Source organism: Chionomys nivalis, chromosome 4 (assembly GCF_950005125.1).
Source record: "Chionomys nivalis chromosome 4, mChiNiv1.1, whole genome shotgun sequence".
NCBI classification, from domain to species: Eukaryota; Metazoa; Chordata; class Mammalia; order Rodentia; family Cricetidae; genus Chionomys; species Chionomys nivalis.
Genome location: NC_080089.1, coordinates 38034533 through 38053810, shown reverse-complemented (window position 1 = coordinate 38053810; position 19278 = coordinate 38034533). Strand labels below are relative to the sequence as shown.

Here is a 19278-nt window from a genome sequence, read left to right as displayed (position 1 = left end):
ATATTCTTGGATGTGTCTCCATCTGTAACATGGTCAACCTGTTGGGGTCTGTACTTTTAGAATAAACGGATACATCCTCTCACAGCTACTAAAGACTCCAAAAGCTCCTCAGCTGGGATGAACTTAGTATTGAACTCCATTTCCAAGCAGTTTTTTTTTTTTTCTGACTTTGTCTTCCATAGGTCATGTCTCTGCTGTCAAAATCCTTGTGAGTCCTATACGTACAACTGCTCTAATGTGTCTGGATACACTGTCTTCTTGTAGGCAGTCACCACATCTGGATCTTACATGGTTTCTATGCCTTAAATAGTGATTCCCAAGCCTTTAGAAGAGGACTGTAATTTTAAATTTAAATAATGTGCATACGAATTTTAATATAAAGTTTTTGACCATTTCATTTATGTACACACACAGATGTAGATAGATGCACCAACACAGACATACACACACACACTACATATATATACATATATGTATATATATATATATATATATATATATATTCTGATTATAATAACCATCACCCATCTTATGTCCAGTATTCCCCTATTACACTTCATTCTTGCTACAAGTCCTTTTCCCACACTCATGACATTTTTGGTGTGTTTCTCACCCATTTGTAATAACTATGTGACCATTGTTTATAATTATCCATTGGAGTATTGGGACCTTAATAGTAACTACACAGCTAAAGACAATGTCTGCCACATTCCAGAATCTATGAGTAGCCTAAACATAAGTGTTAGGGGAAGTATCAGATGCCCCCAGAGCCATCAATTCTGTGATGAACTATTTCAGTCTCAGTTGTCTTACATGGGCCATTGAGGCAGTCATTACTGCTCTGAAATTATAATTTGGCCGGGTCATTCCAACAGGAGAGTTTTTTCACAGATCTCCTTATTTTCTGGATCTTAAGTTTTGTGGTTAGCATTATTGTATGTTTCATCCTTTATTTATTTGTGTGTGAGGTCCGAAGAAATCTGGAAGTTAGAGTATTCCATGGCTGTCAAAAATTTCCTCAGTATTTTTTTCAAGATGTTATATTTTATCTGTCTACTTATACTTACATCTGTAGATTTAAGCAGATTAATCTAAGCTTTTCTGGGATTTATGTTTCTATCTATGCAATACAAAAATGGTTACATTTTTGAAAACATTTAAAATTTTTGATCTTTTAAAGTCTAAACTCTGTGTTGGGAATCTGTGGTTATTTGTTTACAATTCGATAGGATACGGGGTAATAACTATATTTTCCCTCAATTTATGAGTTTCTGAATTGCAATCCTTCTTAGTTCTCAGATTATAATGGGGGGGGGAACTGAGCTAGGTCAGTTTCTCTAATTTTTATGTTCATCTATGGTTGATTTTTCCTTTGAGAAAATGTCAATATGAACTTATAACACAAAATTATATGTCAGACTTTCTGAGACATAAGATGAAAGTAATACTTTTTTATTTATACAGTATGTTACAAAGAATTTATTGTATTAGCTCACAGTGTCATTGGTACACTCTTGGGAGTGAGCATGGGTACTTTGTCTCTATGGCCTAACTATTTAAACAGAGAAATCTCATCCTAGGAGCAGCATGTATCCAGTACCTTTGTGCACTGATTGCTCCAGATGTCATTTAATTTTTACATTTAGAAATTTAAGACTTTAACTATCTTAAGAGTTTAAAAAAATGGAAATGTGTGAAAATAAGAGCTTTGTAGACTCCTTGAAAAAATTATATTTTGGGTAACAAATCACTATTTTTAGGGAGTGCTTGCTTCCTCACCCCTATTGGTCACTTTTTCTCACTGATATCCACTCTTATTCTCAGAGTAGAGATATTGCTTTAAACTCACAAAAATTTTCAAAGCTTGAACTCAGTGATAGTATTTTATATGAAATCCTTTTTTAGGAAAAGTTTGAAAAAAATAATAAAAGACATATTTTATTTACCTAGTATGCTCCAGTTAAGGTAATTTTATAGACTTTAAAGGTATTCCAAAGCAGAAATACTGTATATGGGGTCTTTGTGTACATGGAAAAGAATAATGATGTCAGTCTGACAATCTTATACCTTTTTACTCCTTCAGGATCTGAATGGAGGACATGGCAGCAGGAAACCATTGTACAGTGACTGAGTTCTTCTTGGCTGGGCTTTCAGAGAAACCAGAACTCCAGATGCCTCTCTTCCTTCTCTTCATAGGAATCTATGTGGTCACTGTATTGGGGAATTTAGGCATGATCATATTGATTGGGCTCAGTTCCCATCTGCACAACCCCATGTATTATTTCCTCAGCAGCCTGTCATTCATTGATTTCTGTCAGTCCACGGTTGTTACCCCTAAAATGCTGGTGAGCTTTGTGATAGAGAAGAACCTCATCTCCTACTCTGGATGCATGACTCAGCTCTATTTCTTCCTTATTTTTGCCATTGCAGAGTGTTACATATTAGCTGCAATGGCATATGACAGATATGTTGCCATTTGTAACCCCTTACTTTACAGTGTAACCATGTCTTATAAGATTTACATTTCCCTGATTTCAGGAGTGTATATTATTGGTGTTCTGTGTGCATCAGCTCACACAGGCTTCATGATTAGGATTCAATTCTGCAAATTAGATGTGATTAACCACTATTTCTGTGACCTTCTTCCCCTCTTGAAGCTTGCATGCTCTAGTACCTATATCAATGAATTGTTGATTCTATTTTTTGGTACATTGAACATCTTTATTCCAATCCTTACCATTATTACTTCCTATATCTTCATTATTGCTAGTATCCTCCGCATTCAGTCTACTGAAGGCAGGTCCAAAGCCTTCAGCACCTGCAGTTCCCACATCTTAGCTGTTGGTGTCTTCTTTGGATCTTTAGGATTCATGTACCTGCAGCCATCATCAGTGAATTCGATGGACCAAGGGAAAGTGTCATCCGTGTTTTATACCATTATTGTACCCATGCTGAACCCCATGATCTACAGTCTGAGAAATAAGGATGTCAGTGTTGCCTTTAAGAAAATACTTGAAAGAAAAACATTTATGTAGTCAGAAATAATGTGAGGATTATTTATTGGAAGAATGATATATCCACAAATATATAATTTGAGTTGATACTATTTATTTTAATTGGCTTGTCAATGTTATTACTCATTTGCTATAACACTTTGATAATTTTTACTATTATAAATTTCAGAATTGATTATTATGGCATATGTTTCACAGAATCATTAATGTAAACTGAAAGTAAGGATGACATGTACATATATATATATATATATATATATATATATCCACAATAGGTCACTTACCATGTTATATATAACTTTCATAATTGATAATCATGAATAAACTTCATTATTTATAATGAAATACCATTCTTTTTAGTTATTTTACTATATTTTTGAGAATATTATATGTAAATGCTGTGTAATTACACCTTTCCCCTCATCTCCCTCCAACCACTCCCATGTTCCCTCTTCTCTTTCTCAAATTAATGACCTCTGTTCCTTTTATTCATATATAATATATATATATTAATATTAGAGGGCTTAACCATTGAAAACCTTTTTCTGTTCTCAGAAATCATTTATTGCCTGTAACTCTTCATCTATGAGTTGGATTCTAAGTACTCTCCATTCAACATTGGTATGTCTACTAGTATCATTTGGTGCTCTTGTTTTCGAAATAAATATTGTTGAAATTTGGTGACACCACTTACCTGTCATACATTGATGATACACAATCTCACTTAGACTTTCTTGTCTTCTGGATCTTTGAACATTCCTCCTCTTCCAAAATATTTCCTGATCTTAAGGTCGAGAGGCTTTATTGTATATGGAATAAATTTCGTTCTTCACCCCAATATCAGTTGTTCCCTCTATTTAGACCAGCTATGGATTTCTTTAATAATCTCCACCTATTGTAAGAAAGTTACACATATTTATTTGACATGATCAGTATTAAGTATGCAACTAGAGATTATATTAGTTTGGGAAGGTGTCATTATTAGATTTTCTTCTAGGATTTGTGTCCTAATCAGCCACTCAAAGTTAACTATGTTTCAAGGACCATGTCTGGTCATTGGTCCTACCATAGCCAAGGTCTGTAATAATGTCTGTGGCTCCTGTTACCATTGAAAGTCATGCAGATGCCTGGGGAATGGGCTGCCACCTGAGACCATGTTGGTCCTAGGGCCATGCTTATCTGAGTAGCCTATGCTGTTCCCCAGAATCATGGAGACAACCAACTCTGAACTGCTGTAGAGGGCCATAACCGGGTCTATGGACCATCATCAGTTGATGTCTACCTTGATGTCTGTAGCCTATGTTACCTGTGGGGACTTTGAAAACAATGCATTTTGAAAATTATGGGACTACTTTAATTGTCCCCTCCCTTATCTGGCACTGGGAAATCTGGCTTTGCACCTAACTGGCTGCTGCAGCAAGTGAGTTTGCTTATCCCAACTCCCATATGGCTTAGCTGGTCCTGATGACACTGTCTCTGGTAGATATTTTCCCACAATCCCCACAGGTAAGGGAAAACTAATCCAGATGACATGGCTGAAAGAGAGCTGGCTCTGTTCCTTTACTGAGGGCAGACAGTCATAACGGAGGCCAGGGATGAACAACACAGCTACCATCCAGACCCATATCCAACACATTGAGTTGGCCCACCATCTATGACCTGTTGGAATCATGAAGGAACTTGTCCTATGGAACCAAAGCTGCAGGATTTCCATGGCTCAGGGCAAGAGTAGGATACCTGAGAGGGGTTTGGTATACGTTCAGTATTTTTGATGTATCAAGCATCAGAGGTCTTGAACATGGCTAACAATTTACTATAAAGAACAATTGTAGTAAAGAGGTTTGGACAAAAGAGTCTATTGCATGTTACACCTCAATTCCTAATGTCACTAAGATGAATGAAGAAGTGATAGAGCAGTAAAAGGCTTGAATTCTCTGACCTTTGGTCAGCGTAGAGTGCATTCATCCTATGGGTCATCTTAAGTACACTAAGTAACCACACTCTAGTATCTTGTTTGTAGTCATTTATTAAGTCATACTTCTGTCAATAACTTTGAAAGAGCAAGAGTAAGATTAAGCACTCTGACCTTCAGTCAAGGTGGAGAGAATCCACTACTGTTGGTCCCCATGTATTTCTCCCCTTTTAATTTAGTTTAAAAAGCAGTTGCTTCTGCTATAGGATATATGACTGTGTCTGGCTTAGGCATCTTCTTTCACTTTCCATACTTATCTGCCATCTGCACTTACATTCTGCCATGTATTTCCTGTCTTTGATTGTCAGGGGTGGGAGAAGATCTTATCCATCATTGACTATCAGACTCTTTAAATAAAGGATTAAGGGAGAATGAATCTCTAAATACTGTGTTCCTGTGGGCCACCTTTCTGCCAAGAGGTTACACCAACAACTAAATCATCATAAGCAAGCAGATTATGCTTTGCAATATACATGCTCCGATGACAACAATATCTCTTAATAAAGGACTTGCAGAAGACTAAGATAGGATAAACCTTTTAAATTGGTCCAAGATGTCTTTAATAGTTTTCAGCTGCATCATTCTCCAAATCTGTCTTATTAAACGGATCAAATATAAGGACTTTCCATGCCAATTTTTTCTCAGACAAGATCTAACCTTTTTGTAATCAGTAAAACTTCATGATGAACTAAACCAGTTACAAACATTAAAAGGTCACTATCATAATTTCTATGAAAATTAACAATAAACACACAATACATCAAATCACAATTCTCTTAAATCCATTCTAATCAAAAGACAAGAAGTGGTTTCTGTGATGGGTGAGCTATGAATTTTTTTCTCTCCTATAGTCCAATTGTATTGCTGTTTTTAAATTCCAAAGATAAGTTTGAACTCTTCCAGTCTCTAAGTAACAACAAAAACAACAAACTATTCTGTCACTCCTCTTCATCTCTGAAGAGGGGCTTCGGTCACTCTTTTCCTCCATAATAGTGTTCCATTGCTTTAACCAGTCTTTTCCTCCCAGAGGGAAAATTTTCTGAGGTCCAGTACTTAGGTCCTTTATTTCAACAGCAGACCGAACACCATACTGGCAAAAGTGAGTTCTGTCCCAAGATACAGTATGGATAAACTGCCAAATGTTTAGTCAGCATTCTTGGGCCAGCTCTAAAGTAAATAGGATTCACTAAGTTTGTGCAGTGAGTTCTCCAAGAAGCTGGAAATCACTAACCATTATCACAATCTTCCTTCGCTTCTCAGACTGCAGCATGAAGACATAAGAGGGTCAGGATAGCAGGTTCAGCAGTCTCACTCCAACTCTTCTGTCATGTCACAGCAGATATGGTGTTGCTGCAGACAACAGACCAGACCTTCTGGGAGCCATTGTGTTTCATTCTCTGACTATGAAAAAAATACAAATATGTCCTTGATCCCATATGATATGACTTCCTCTATTGTACCTTAAGGGACAGCCTGCCTTACTGGTTATGATTGTGGTTTATGGGTAGAAGTATTAATAATTTTACTCCCTTTGCAACTTGGATCACTTCTTCTCATGCGATGAAAACTAGTCCCAGAGGAGAAGGCTTCTAAGTTAATCCAGATCTATTCATATTCATCCAAATTCTGTGTCTCAACAATAGAGAATTACCTTCATTTTCTAGGGAAAAACTAAGGAAAATAGCAACAGCATACAATGGTTTGGGAGGTGTGTGTCTGTCTGTGTGTATCTATGACATGAGTATGAGAGAGAGAGAGAGAGAGAGAGAGAATTTGTGATTTTAGATGAGCATTAAATAATGATTTCCTTTGGTTTTTTTAAACATCTTTATTGGCATTTATCCTTCTTCTCTACTTTTCCTTTTATATTACTTTCCCTTGCTTGTCCCCAGTTATATTGCCACTAAGTTATTCTATTTACCACTTAATTTGTCCTCTCTAGAGATATGCCTACCCATATCATTGTTCATTTCTCTGGTTTCTGCAGTAGCTCTAGATTTTATACTCACACTCCAAGATTTGAATCTAGGTATGCCCAATAAAAGACAGTATGTGGTGTTTGTCTTTCTCACTCTGAGTTGTGTCACTCAATATTTTCTAGTTCCATCTATTTGCAACCATAATTCAATATTTTTGATTCTTTAGAGCAAAATAGAATTCTACTGTGTATGTATACTTGGTTTTCATTATTACTTCATGAGTCAAAGGTCATTTAGGTCATTTCCATTTCCTAGTTTTTATGAATAAAGGTGCAGACAACAAGCCAGAACAATAATCCGTGGTGTAGAAAATCAAGTCCTCTGGGTAAAGGATGGTATTGCATGGGTAAGTGGCTATGTATTTATTTACTTCCTTGCTTGCTTGCTTATTAGAATTTACCACACTGACTACCAAAGTGGCTGCCCCAGTTTGTAATTCCAAGAGTGAATGAGGGTTATTGTTTCCCTACATACTCTCCAAATTCATTGTTTTTTTATTCTTGATTTTACTCTGACTATGTTACGTTGAAATCTCAAAATTTTGCTTTTGATTTTATGGCTTTATTGCTTTTTTCCTTTTCTAATTTGATATTGTGGCCAAGATGGATTGTTCCTAATCACATTCAGAACTAGGAGATAAGAACTTAAGTGTTTACACTGAAAGATAAGAATTGAAATATTCACTGAGTTCATGTCACTGAGATACAATCCTTGATACAAACCTATAATGTTGAAATATATCATATAATGAATCAGCCAAGCCCCCTCCCCAGATAAAATTTAATAGAAAAAAAATAAAAGGAAAAGAAGAGAAGTTGAAAATATATTTTCATGGAAGTTGTACTGATACATTGGATCATGAAGTAAACCCTTTTATGCGTATATTTTTACCTGCAAGTGTTCATTGCAAGGAGTCATTGGTCTGGTTCAAATTTCTTTTTTATACAGAGTTACTGTGTTTTATTTCTTTCTTACCATTCTGAGTTTCAGACTCAAAAGCTATTTTCTTCCTCTGTAGCATATATTTGGATTATTATTCACTAGGGGAAAAGATAAAATTGGAAAATTATTTTTTGATTAATGGTCATGTCCCATTCATAAAATTATGATTAATTTTGAATGAAAGGTGGGTTATAGCCAAGGAGACAACCAACTATTAAAATGTTCTTGTTTCTTTTGCTAAATTAAGGTTTTGTATATTTAAAGGAAGAATATCATATTTTACTTTGAATGTGTTTGCTATGGTTTTACCCAAATAGGTGTTAAGAAAAAGCTTCACACACAAGGCCAGAGGTCAGCCTGCTCTTCTGATGTTCTTTCTCTTCAGGTGACTCTAGGTGTTTGTCAAGTTGTCAGCTGAAACCAACTCTGAGAGTGTATAACAAAGTAAGTGCACTGTTTCTGCATTTTGCTTTTAGAAAACAATATTAAAATCATCAAGAAGCTACAAATTAAATTGCATAATTTCCCAATAATAAAATCATGATATAAAAAAGTTATTCAAATTATGTAATTTCCCCAATAACAAAATTATAAAATAAAATAGTAAGTTAAAAAGGGGGTAGAAGGCCAGCTCGTCTGGGACTGAATAAACATGGGTTGAAACTGGACTCTCTGAGCATGGCGGACAATGAAGGCTGATGAGAAGCCAAGGACAATGGCACTAGGCCAGAAATGGCTCCATAGGTAAAATGCTTACCATCAAATCTGATGACCTAAATTCAATCCCAGGACCCACATAGCAGAGGGAGAAAACCAATTCCTATCTCTAGATGTCACAGATACCTCAATGGCTCCAGGTAAAGGAGCTGTTGATTCTACATGGCACTGCTGTGTAAGCCCTGTCAAGCATCACTCTGATCTGACATTTACACACGAATGACAGAATCAGTTTGTTCATCTCAACAAAAGCTGAACCTTCATCTAGCTATGGATGGAGACAGAGACAGAGACCCACACTGGAGCACCGGACTGAGCTCCCAAGGTCCCAATGAGGAGCAGAAGGAGGGAGAACATGAACAAGGAAGTCAGGACCACTAGGGGTGCACCCACCCACTGAGACAGTGGGGCCGATCTATTGGGAACTCACCAAGGCCAGCTGGACTGTGACTGAAAAAGCATGGGATAAAACCGGACTCTCTGAACATGGCGGACAATGAGAGCTGACGAGAGGCCAAGGACAATGGCACAGGGTTTTGATCCTACTTCATGTTCTGGCTTTGTGGGAGCCTAGACAGTTTGGATGTTCACCTTCCTAGACATGGATGGAGGGGGGAGGACCTTGGACTTTCCACAGGGCAGGGAACCCTGACTGCTCTTGGGACTGGAGAGGGAGGAGAAGAGGAGTGGGGGAAGGGGGAGAGGGGTGGGAGGAGGGGGAGGGAAATGGGAGGCGGGGAGGAGGCAGAAAATTTTTTTTTCAATAAAAAAAAATAAAAATAAAAAAAGAAAGGACACTAATAGAGGAAATTTCAAAAAAAGGGGGGGGGTAGAAAAAGTAATTCATTTCCTTAAATACTTTCTTTGTAAGCATTAGGATTCAAGTTGAATCTCCAAAACCTATTTTAAGAAGTGGGAATGGTGACTGGGAAATGCAAGCACAGCGCTGGGAGGTAGAGAAAGGTAGATTGCTAGGGCAAACTAGTCACCCAGACAAGTTATTTGTCTAATTCCAGGCCAGTGAGAGACCTTGCATCCAAAAATGTGGACAGCCTGAGGAACAACACCAAAACTGGTCCTTCACATACTTACACAGATACATGCACATGCAACTTCTTTACATACATAGACAAATAAATAAGGTTTCCTCATACATTGATGATTGCCTATAATCCCACCTACTTGGGTAGATGAGGCATGAGCCATCAAACATACAAATTGCTGAGTTGGATATGATATAAGAGCAAACTTTTGTGAAATAGAAATTAATTTATTATTTTAAATTCTCTAACTGCTTTTTAATAAGATGTAAGTGTCAGACTATCTTCTCACTTTTAAGACCAGCTCATTATACTGTGTGCTGAAACCAACAACACTATCTAGTAGCTTATAAAAAATGTAGAATCTCAAATTCTATTGAGATTTCTTTTGTCAAAAGATTGGTTTTAATTCACATGGTATCTCTAAATAAATCTTTACTACCTGTGGAGACTGATTTTGATAACAGATAAAGATAAACCAACTGGGATATATCATTTGCTTCCCTTTCAAGCGTTTCCTCCCTGAGTGTTGGAAATCCTGAGAGACTGTGAGATCAAGTTATTTGGTGTTGGCATAAATACTTCTAAGGTAGATCTTCAGAGTATAGGAAGCAGAACTGCTCAGGTGATTGCAAAAGGTGAGAGTGTTGCCTACACTAGAGCTCAAGAATATCCTATGGTTGTTACCCTGTCACTACATCAACATCAAAAGTAGTTCTGAGACTAAGCACAGGGCCCTGTTCCCTCAGCAGTGATGATTGCACAATGCTGAGCAATCAGTATTAGAGAGTTTGTGAGTGGGAAGTAAAATTTGTGCTGAGACTGTTGAAGAAAAAGAGAGTGATTCATGATATAGAGAAATATACTACTTTTAAAATCTGTAGTATATTACTTAGTAGATTCATTTATTTAGTTATTAATAGAGTAAAGTTTACTACTCAGTAGGAAGTTTCAGTCAGTTCTTCTGAATAGGATAATGTTGTAGGATTCCTTTAATTTTAATGAAGATTTAAATGAAAGTAAATATTTGCCAAAGTTGGGTGTACACATTGGAGTAGTCTGTCTTCATCACTGCCTGAACATATTTTATGCCCAGGAATAAGTTCCTAATTTCTTTATTTCAATTAATATTAACATAATTAAATATCTTAGATGTCACATACTATATAAAACTTTCTTAGCATATAATAAAGTCCCAAGACATCCTCACAATATATAAGAAAATATATATTCTGGATGATTTTTCTTCTGTCATTGTCCTTCTTTAGGGGGACATCTATCATTGTCTTTACCACACAGATGCCATGCATCCACATGTAATAGTGTTTCCAAATACTCGAAACATAGATAATAGCATTAAAATTACAGCATAGTGTGATGAGTAGAAGAGAGTTGTGGTTTCTAATGGTAACGACCAAGTTTTCCACAGAATGAGGACAAAACTCAGCTCCTCAGTACATGCTGAATCTTTTCTGATGTTCTAATTGCCTGCCTTTGAACTGGAATGTGTTTTGCATATCTTATTTAAATTATTTTCATAGTCTAAGCACTGCTTATGCATAAATGATGTTTCAGATGTTCATTTCCTTATGCATAATACAGGGATGCATGGAATTCCTTGGCCTAGCAAGGATTTATGTTTTGATATTTTTATATGGATTACATCAAATCATTTATCTTGCACATGAAAAATGTTTTCCACCCCATAATTTATATATTCCTAATAAGTCTTAAAATTTGTTAGAAATTTATTTGTCTTTGGATAATTTCCCTGGTTATTTTTATCTTTGAAGTAACTTTGAAGACATGCTGGCCACAAGAAGTACAGCATACCCTGGGAAATGTGTCATATCTGGCTCAAGTTTATCTCCAAAGGAAAAAGTTTCATAGTGGTAGACTCCATAAACCCTCTTAATCTATAATACCTATTATGATGATGGTAATCCAAGCAATTAAGTTCAATGGCAAAATTATACCCTTTTTGATGCATTACAAAATGCATAGCCGAATTAAACTATCTTTGGTCAGGCAACTAATTTGAAACAAGCAAGCTTAAGTATAACGTGTTTTACATTTTCAATTCATCCTGTTGACCATTGGTGACCATAAGGTGCTTGTAAGCAAAAGAAATTTTTAGAGAACCATTTTGAACCTAAATACATTTTAATAATTATACAGTAATAATAAGTTATGAAAGATGAAAATATAAAATAATTAACTAAATAGAGGTAATGCCTTTCCAAAGTTTATGGTTGTGAATTAGCTCAAATTTTTTCTTACTGTACAACATTCTTACAAATATTGGTACATTTATGTACTTAGCTTAAGCCCATCAGGCTGCAGTATTAATCATTTAAATTACAAATGTACTGCCATTACCATCCAGGTTTAATTTATCTGCAAAATTGATCACATATTTGGAGCCCAATTTCTATAAATATGTTCTGATATTTCAGATTTAGGTTGTGATTTCTTTAAATCAGAGTGAATGTCATTTTGCCTTTTTCTGCTGCAATGACATGAGGTCATAGTCTTTCCCTTTGTAGTTCAGAAATATTTACATGAAGATGGAGAATGAAGGAGAACTGGGTCAAAGCAAAAAATGGGTGGAAGAGAACAATGCTAGAAACTGTCTTGGAAGAATGGGAGTGGACTGATTTTATTCATTTTAATGTCTACCAAATGCATAAACATTTTGGTTTTTTATGATTGTATAGTTTCATTCTTATACTTTATGCTGTGCAGCTCTCTACAAGCTTCCTGAAGGGATTCATAATCATCAAGTTTATAATGGAGTAAAAGTTCTATAATTAATTAAATTTAAGTGTTGTATATATAATTTTGAATATTTTAATGGTTGTATAAACTACTCTTCTATCTACAGTATAACATAACTTCCAAATACAAAGACTAAAGATGAGGTAATGGCACTGGCTTAATTGATGTAATCGATTAATTTTGTAGTGGAGAATAGAATATTGAAAGTTGATATAATACTAATATTCAGTAAATCCTGAAATAGAATAGGAACAAATTATGTACAGCTGTGGATATTACCATGAGAAAAATTAAAAATAATATTGGAGCAGTTCTGTGGAGAATCATTATCTTGTTACCCAGTCTAAGACTATAAACAAAAGTGCAACGAGGTTTACTTTCTTCATATACATGTTTAATTTTTGCATCGGTAAATTTTATTATTATTGCAATTATTTTACTTAACTTTGATGAATAACAACATTGGTAAATAAATTAATTCATATTTCATATTCATAATAGTTTTACATCTGATTGAAAAGTTACTACATACATTATTCTCTTAGAAACTAGGTCAATTAATGAACAGACAATTTTACTCAGGATAAATGCACTTGCCACACAAACATGATGACCTGCATTCAATCCTCAGAATCTACATGGTAGAAGGACTGAAGAAACTTTTCAAAGTTATTCTGTGGCCTTCACCTGTGTGCGATAACATACACCAATGCACATTCATATTGTTTAATAGTAATAATAGTAATAATAATAATAATAAATATACTATTTATAAAATGAAGTTAAAATACATGCTAATAGTGATGTGAATGTTACATATAGACAGATTCAAGAAGAAAGTTTTATACTTAATGTTACATACCTCCACAGTTTCCATTTTCTCTTATTGCTACTTTTTAAGACACACATTTTTTAACATTATTCTTTAATTACTTTTCCTGTCAATTCTGAAGTAATCCAAAATAGACAAAGGTTGCTTAAGTACTACAATGGTGTCTTAAAAGCTATTACTTTATATGGGAAATTCTTTAATTGGATTATGACAAACCTCTGCATAACACTGTAATCCTTTTTTTTTACCATGTTGAGTATTAAAACATTTCTATGATGAGTTCATCTCTTATAATAATTTTCAACAAGTTCTCTCAGAACTATGTAAAAAATCCAGAGTATAAGGATTGTTTGTGTTATTTTAGCTTGAATTTAGCTATTTTGTGCTAACTTGTTCCTAATTTATTCTATTTCTATTGCTTTTTTAAATTTTAAAAATTTAATTGAAATGTTTTTTTAAATATAAGGACACATGCTAATAAAATCATAATGCAGAGTTAATTGACACACATACCTCTTTTTTCCAGGACTACAAAAATCTCTGACTACGTAGGTAGAAATAAGATGACAGCTGATTGAGGATACTTAAAAGTATTTGAATTCTGTTTCAAAATTTACTTGCAATAGGAGAATGGGCACTCAAATTTTTCTTATATATAAAAGTTTCTTCTCACATTGAATTTTCAGAAGAGAATGGAAGAAATAAATCAAACCACAGTGACTGAATTCATCCTTGATGGGTTAACAGATATTCCAGAAATCCAATTGCCCCTATTCCTCATCTTTCTGGGAGTCTATTTAGTTACAGTTGTGGGAAATCTAGGAATGATCATCTTGATTATGTTTAGTTCTCGGCTTCATACACCCATGTATTATTTACTCAGCAGTCTGTCCTTTATTGACTGCTGTCAGTCGACTGTCATTACTCCCAAAATGCTGGTGAACTTTGTGACAGAGAAGAATATCATCTCCTATCCAGAATGCATGGCTCAGTTCTACTTCTTCTGTGCTTTTGCTGTTGCAGAATGTTACATGTTGGCTGCAATGGCATATGACCGCTATGTGGCTATCTCTAACCCTTTGCTTTACAATGTAACCATGTCCTATCAAGTCTGTTTGTGGATGGTGGCTGGGGTATATGGTATGGGATTTCTTAGTGCCACAGTTTATGCTTTCTTCATGATAAGATTGCTTTTCTGTAAGTCTAATATAATAAGGCATTACTTCTGTGATTATTTCCCATTACTAGAGCTCTCTTGCTCTAGTACTTTTATCAATGAAGTACTATTATGGTCTCTTGGTTCACTTAACATTCTTATACTAGCTATAACCATTCTCAGTTCCTACATCTTCATTATTGTCAGCATCCTCAATATTCGTTCCACTGAGGGAAGACTCAAGGCCTTCAGCACCTGCAGCTCCCACATCTTGGCTGTTGCTATTTTCTATGGTTCTTTAGCTTTCATGTATTTTCAGCCCCCATCAGTCAACTCCCTGGGACAAAGTAAATTGTCATCTGTGTTTTATACCATTGTTGTGCCTATGTTGAATCCCATGATCTACAGCCTGAGAAATAAAGATGTCAAAGTTGCCCTAAAAAAATTAATACAAAAGGTAAATTTCCACACAACAAAGAATGATTTTGACTAGCAATGGAGTATAACTTCTGCAATTTTTCGAAGATATAGCCTACATACAGGAAATAGTAACACTAGATCTGAGACGATTGTTAGCACATGATATTTGGAAGAAATGTACCAAGGGTAAAAGTGGATTCTCACCTTCATACGCATGGCAAAGTGCTACTCTTTTGTATAATAGAGTTTATTCAAGATAGCATCCTACATCACCTGCTGAAATTCCGTAAGCTTTTTTTTTGGGGGGGGGGGGATGGATTGGATATTACCATATATAAATCAAGCTCTGCTTAAACAAGCCAATTGTAACTTTAATAAAATGGATGTACATAAATTCTGCAATAGTTCTTTGTTGCCTCAATGATTTGTAGAAGATCTTCTTGTTCAATTAGCAAATGATTCAAAAAATACTTTCAATAATTTCATAAGTGAAGTAATTGTAATAAATTAGGTTATGCATAGGAATATTGTGTAATTCTGATTATTGAAAAGTATATAGCAGTATATTAGTGCATGTGTAAGCAGAGTACAGGTTCTAGAATCATCCCACACACAAGGCATTTATACTATCTTAAACTAAAAAGGCAATGGAAACAGGAACCAAGGCGGAGTGCATTTCATGGTTATCCGTGCAATATTCTTCACATAGCTGTATATTATCTCCTCATTTTCCTATAATTCTATAGTCATAGTTCTTCATGTAGAGTCATGTTTTGTTTTCTCTCTTACATCTCTAGCATTCATTTGTATCACTTATTCACATGGACGAAAGATACAATTGACATTTTTTTTTCTGAATAAAGATAAGCCTCTCTCATGAACTCATGAGCAATTTTGAATGAAAAATAGGGATCAGACAAGGATACATGAAACTTCTGAATGTTCTTGTTCTAGAAAGTCTAGATTAAGTTTAGGAATACCTAAAGAAAGAATTTAAAATACCATTTTATTATGAATGTGCTTGCTACGGTTTTAAACAATTGGATGTTAAAAGTTACACACATGGCCATAAGGCAGTCTGCTCTTTTCAAGTTCTCTAAATATTTATATCAAGAAGAATCAATAATATTTAGATCAACAAGAAGAGGTTATGAACAGTCTGTGTCAGAGGTCCTGAGTTCATTTCCCAGCAACCACATGGTAGCTCACAACCATCTATAATGAGATCTGGTACTCTCTTCTGGTGTGCAGGCATATATGCAGATAGAACACTTTTTACATAATAAATAAATTTTTAAAAGAAGAAAAGTAATTTAAAAATAGGATTGGAAAAAACAATTCATTTGCTAAAGTTCTTGTTTATGAGCACCAGGATCGGAGTTGATTCTCAAAAATCTATTTTCAGAAATAGTGGTGACTGGCAATTATAAACACAGCACTCAGAGGTAGAGACAGATTCCTAGAACAATCTGGGCACCCAGACTAGCCTACTTAGTTACAAGTCATTGAGAGACCTTGCATCAGAGACCTTGCATCAAAGAAAGTAGACAGTCTAAAGAACAACACCAGAGTTTTTACTCTGGTAAAAAATGTTTTTACCCTTCATATACTCATAAATGCAATGTGCACACAACAACATTATGTGCATAGAAATATACAGACAAATAAATAAGGCTTTTTGGTACATTGATACTTGCCTATAATCCCACCACCTTAGATAGATGAGGCATGCGTCCTAAAATATATAGATTAAAGATTTAGACAGGATATAAAAGAAAACTTTTATATTATAAAAGAAAATTGGTTTATTATTTTCAAATCTTTGGCCATTTCTCAGTAATGTGTAACTGGCAGAATGTCTTCTGGCTTTTTAAGACCACTATAGTGTGGGTACTCTGTAGTGTGGGACTGAACCAACAGCACTCTTTAGTAGCATGTAAGAAATGTAGAAATCAAATCTTAGTCAACTTTCAATGGATAAAACATTGCTTTTAAAACAGATAGTTTCTGTATATAAAATTTTCAAATTAATGTACAATTTTTGATGATAGAAAAAGATTAAGCAGCGGGAAAATGCCAATTGCTTCTCTTTCAAGGGTTTCTTTCCTGAGAGTTGTAAACCTTTCAAGAGTGTGCTTTCATGCTGTTTGATGCTAGCATATGTAAGTCCAGGGTTCCCTTTCAGAGTATAGGATGCATAACTGTTCAGATGACTGTGAAAGGTGTGACTGTTACTAACTCTAGAGCTGAAGAAGCTCTTGGGGATGTTATGCTACCATGGGAGTAACTACAAAAATAGTTCTGAGCCTGAGGCTTTGATCTCTCAGCACTGATGACTACTGCATGTTGATCACATGTTACCACATATCAACATTAGTGATTATGCATGCGAGTGGCAAGTAAAAGTTGGTGCTGAGGCTTTTGAGATAAGGAGAGTAGTGTGTTCATCCCAACTTGACTGATGTCATGACTCTAGAGGAATCACTGTGAAAAGTCAGAAAAATATATCTTATTGAATTCATTTATAGAATATTTCACAGAATAATTTTGAAATCTTATAGAATGCATCAGTCACTTTCTCAGGTCCCGAAGGCACAGAATTAGCCCATCCTCTGCATTCTGCTCTAGCTCACAGTATGAAGTTGTGCTGCTTTGAATTTAATTTTGTAGTAGTCACTAGAAAGTTCAGTCAGTTATGACGAACATGAAAGGTTTGCATGATTCCTTCCATTTTAAAAGACACTTAAAAAGAAGTAAGCTTTTACCAGAACATTGAGTGGACAAATTTCCTTATGCATCAGGCAGGCTGTGTGTATCTCCCTGATTTAGCTAGGAATTATTCCTCAATGCTCTAATATGGATTGCATTAAACCTTGTATCTTGGATTTGGAAAAAAACAAAATGATTTTCACACCATATATTCCTTATTAATTGTAAAATTTCTAAATAGTTTTATCGCACCATTGATCCATTTTCCTAGTTTATTTTTAGCTTTTATAACTGAAATTGTAGTAACTTTGAAAGCATACTTGCCACAAATGTTCACCTCACTAAGAAAAATGTGTGATATCTGGCTCAAGTCTTTCTCAAAAAGGAAAAAAATATGCAAATGTTAGACTTCATAAAACCATAATCTGTGATTCCTATTATGCTGATTGGAATTCAAGTGATTAAGTTCAATGACAAGATTAGACCTTCTCTATCACATTTTAAAATCTATAGCCACACTAATCTACCTTTGTTCAGGTATCTAATTTGAAACAAGTACGCTTGAGTACAACAGGTTTTGAATTTTTATTTTATCCTGATAATTATTGAGGATCATAGGAATTTTGTAAACAAAATAATTTTTCAGAAAACCATATTACATCTATAGATATTGGGATAATTAGAAAGGAAAACCATTTTTATGGATGGTAAAAACACAAAATTCCTTAATAAAATATTTTTGAATTGAACAGAAGTGGTGACAATATTGACAATTTTATGCTTACAAATTGGCTCAAATTTATCTTATTATGCAACGTTGCTGGGAATATTACTACACTTTTGTGCTTAGCATAAGACCATCATAAGTGCAATAATGTCATTACAATTAAAATTTTATTGCCTCTTCATTTACATTTTATTTTATCTGTAAATTTCATCACATATTTAGAGTCAAGTCTAGTTAATATATGTTAATATGGCAGATTTACATTGCTAGTTTTTCAAAATAGAATGGATGTCATTTCCTTTGTATTTCAGCACTAGTCAGACATAGAAAGTAAAAGGAGAGAGAGAGAACAAGAGAAAGAGAGAATACTAGGGCGAAAGAATGAGACTTTGGTGGGAAAAGATGCCAGGAAGTGCCTTTGAAGCTTCATCATACACTACTTTACTTATCTAAGGAGTCCCAAAAGCATAATTATTTTGGGTTTTTATAGTTTTATAATTTCATTCTTTTTAAAGCAGTTCAGTAGTCTACATGTTACCCGAAGAGATTTATATTTGTCAAGTTTTCTTTGGATTAAAAGTTCTATAGCAAATAAATTTTAAGAGATGAATAAATAATTTTGAGAATACTTTAATGGTTTTAAACTACAGTCTGTCTACAATATAAAATAATTTCTAAAAATATAATAAGAGGAGACAATGACACTGTCTTGATTAATGTATCTGAGTATAGAATGTAGAAAGTTCATATGATATTAAAAGTCAGTAATTCTAGAAGTAGAATAAGAATAAATTGCAGCTGTGGAAGTGACCTTGCAAAGAGTTAGGAATTAATTTGTCTTAGGAGATTCAGTTTTCTCTTAGGGATAAGTATAAGAGTATAAACAGAAAATTCAGTAAGATTTTCTTTTTGTTAAGTAAATCTTTTTTACATTGGTAATTTTTTACTATGTTGTAATCATCTTAGGTAACTTAATGAATAATAGCATTGGA

General features: G+C 34.6%; 1 protein-coding gene and 1 pseudogene across 1 annotated transcript; both read left to right on the top strand.

The window, feature by feature from the left end:
- Nucleotides 1-2090: 2090 nt before the first annotated feature.
- On the top strand, nucleotides 2091-6557 carry LOC130872868 (olfactory receptor 1537-like). The gene is made up of 2 exons (XM_057767210.1): nucleotides 2091-3021; nucleotides 6535-6557. The coding sequence occupies exons 1-2, from the start codon at nucleotides 2091-2093 to the stop codon at nucleotides 6555-6557; spliced, it is 954 nt and encodes a 317-aa protein (XP_057623193.1).
- Nucleotides 6558-13966: 7409 nt separating this feature from the next.
- LOC130872939 (olfactory receptor 150-like) lies at nucleotides 13967-14913 on the top strand (annotated as a pseudogene).
- The last annotated feature ends 4365 nt before the right edge of the window (nucleotides 14914-19278 follow it).

Bases quoted from the DNA above. Each gene is read 5' to 3' on its own strand.
- LOC130872868 (XM_057767210.1), top strand. From the start codon at position 2,091: ATGGAGGACATGGCAGCAGGAAACCATTGTACAGTGACTGAGTTCTTC. The intron at 3,022-6,534 runs AAACATTTATGT...ACTTGGATCACT, and splicing joins TAAGAAAATACTTGAAAGAA to TCTTCTCATGCGATGAAAAC.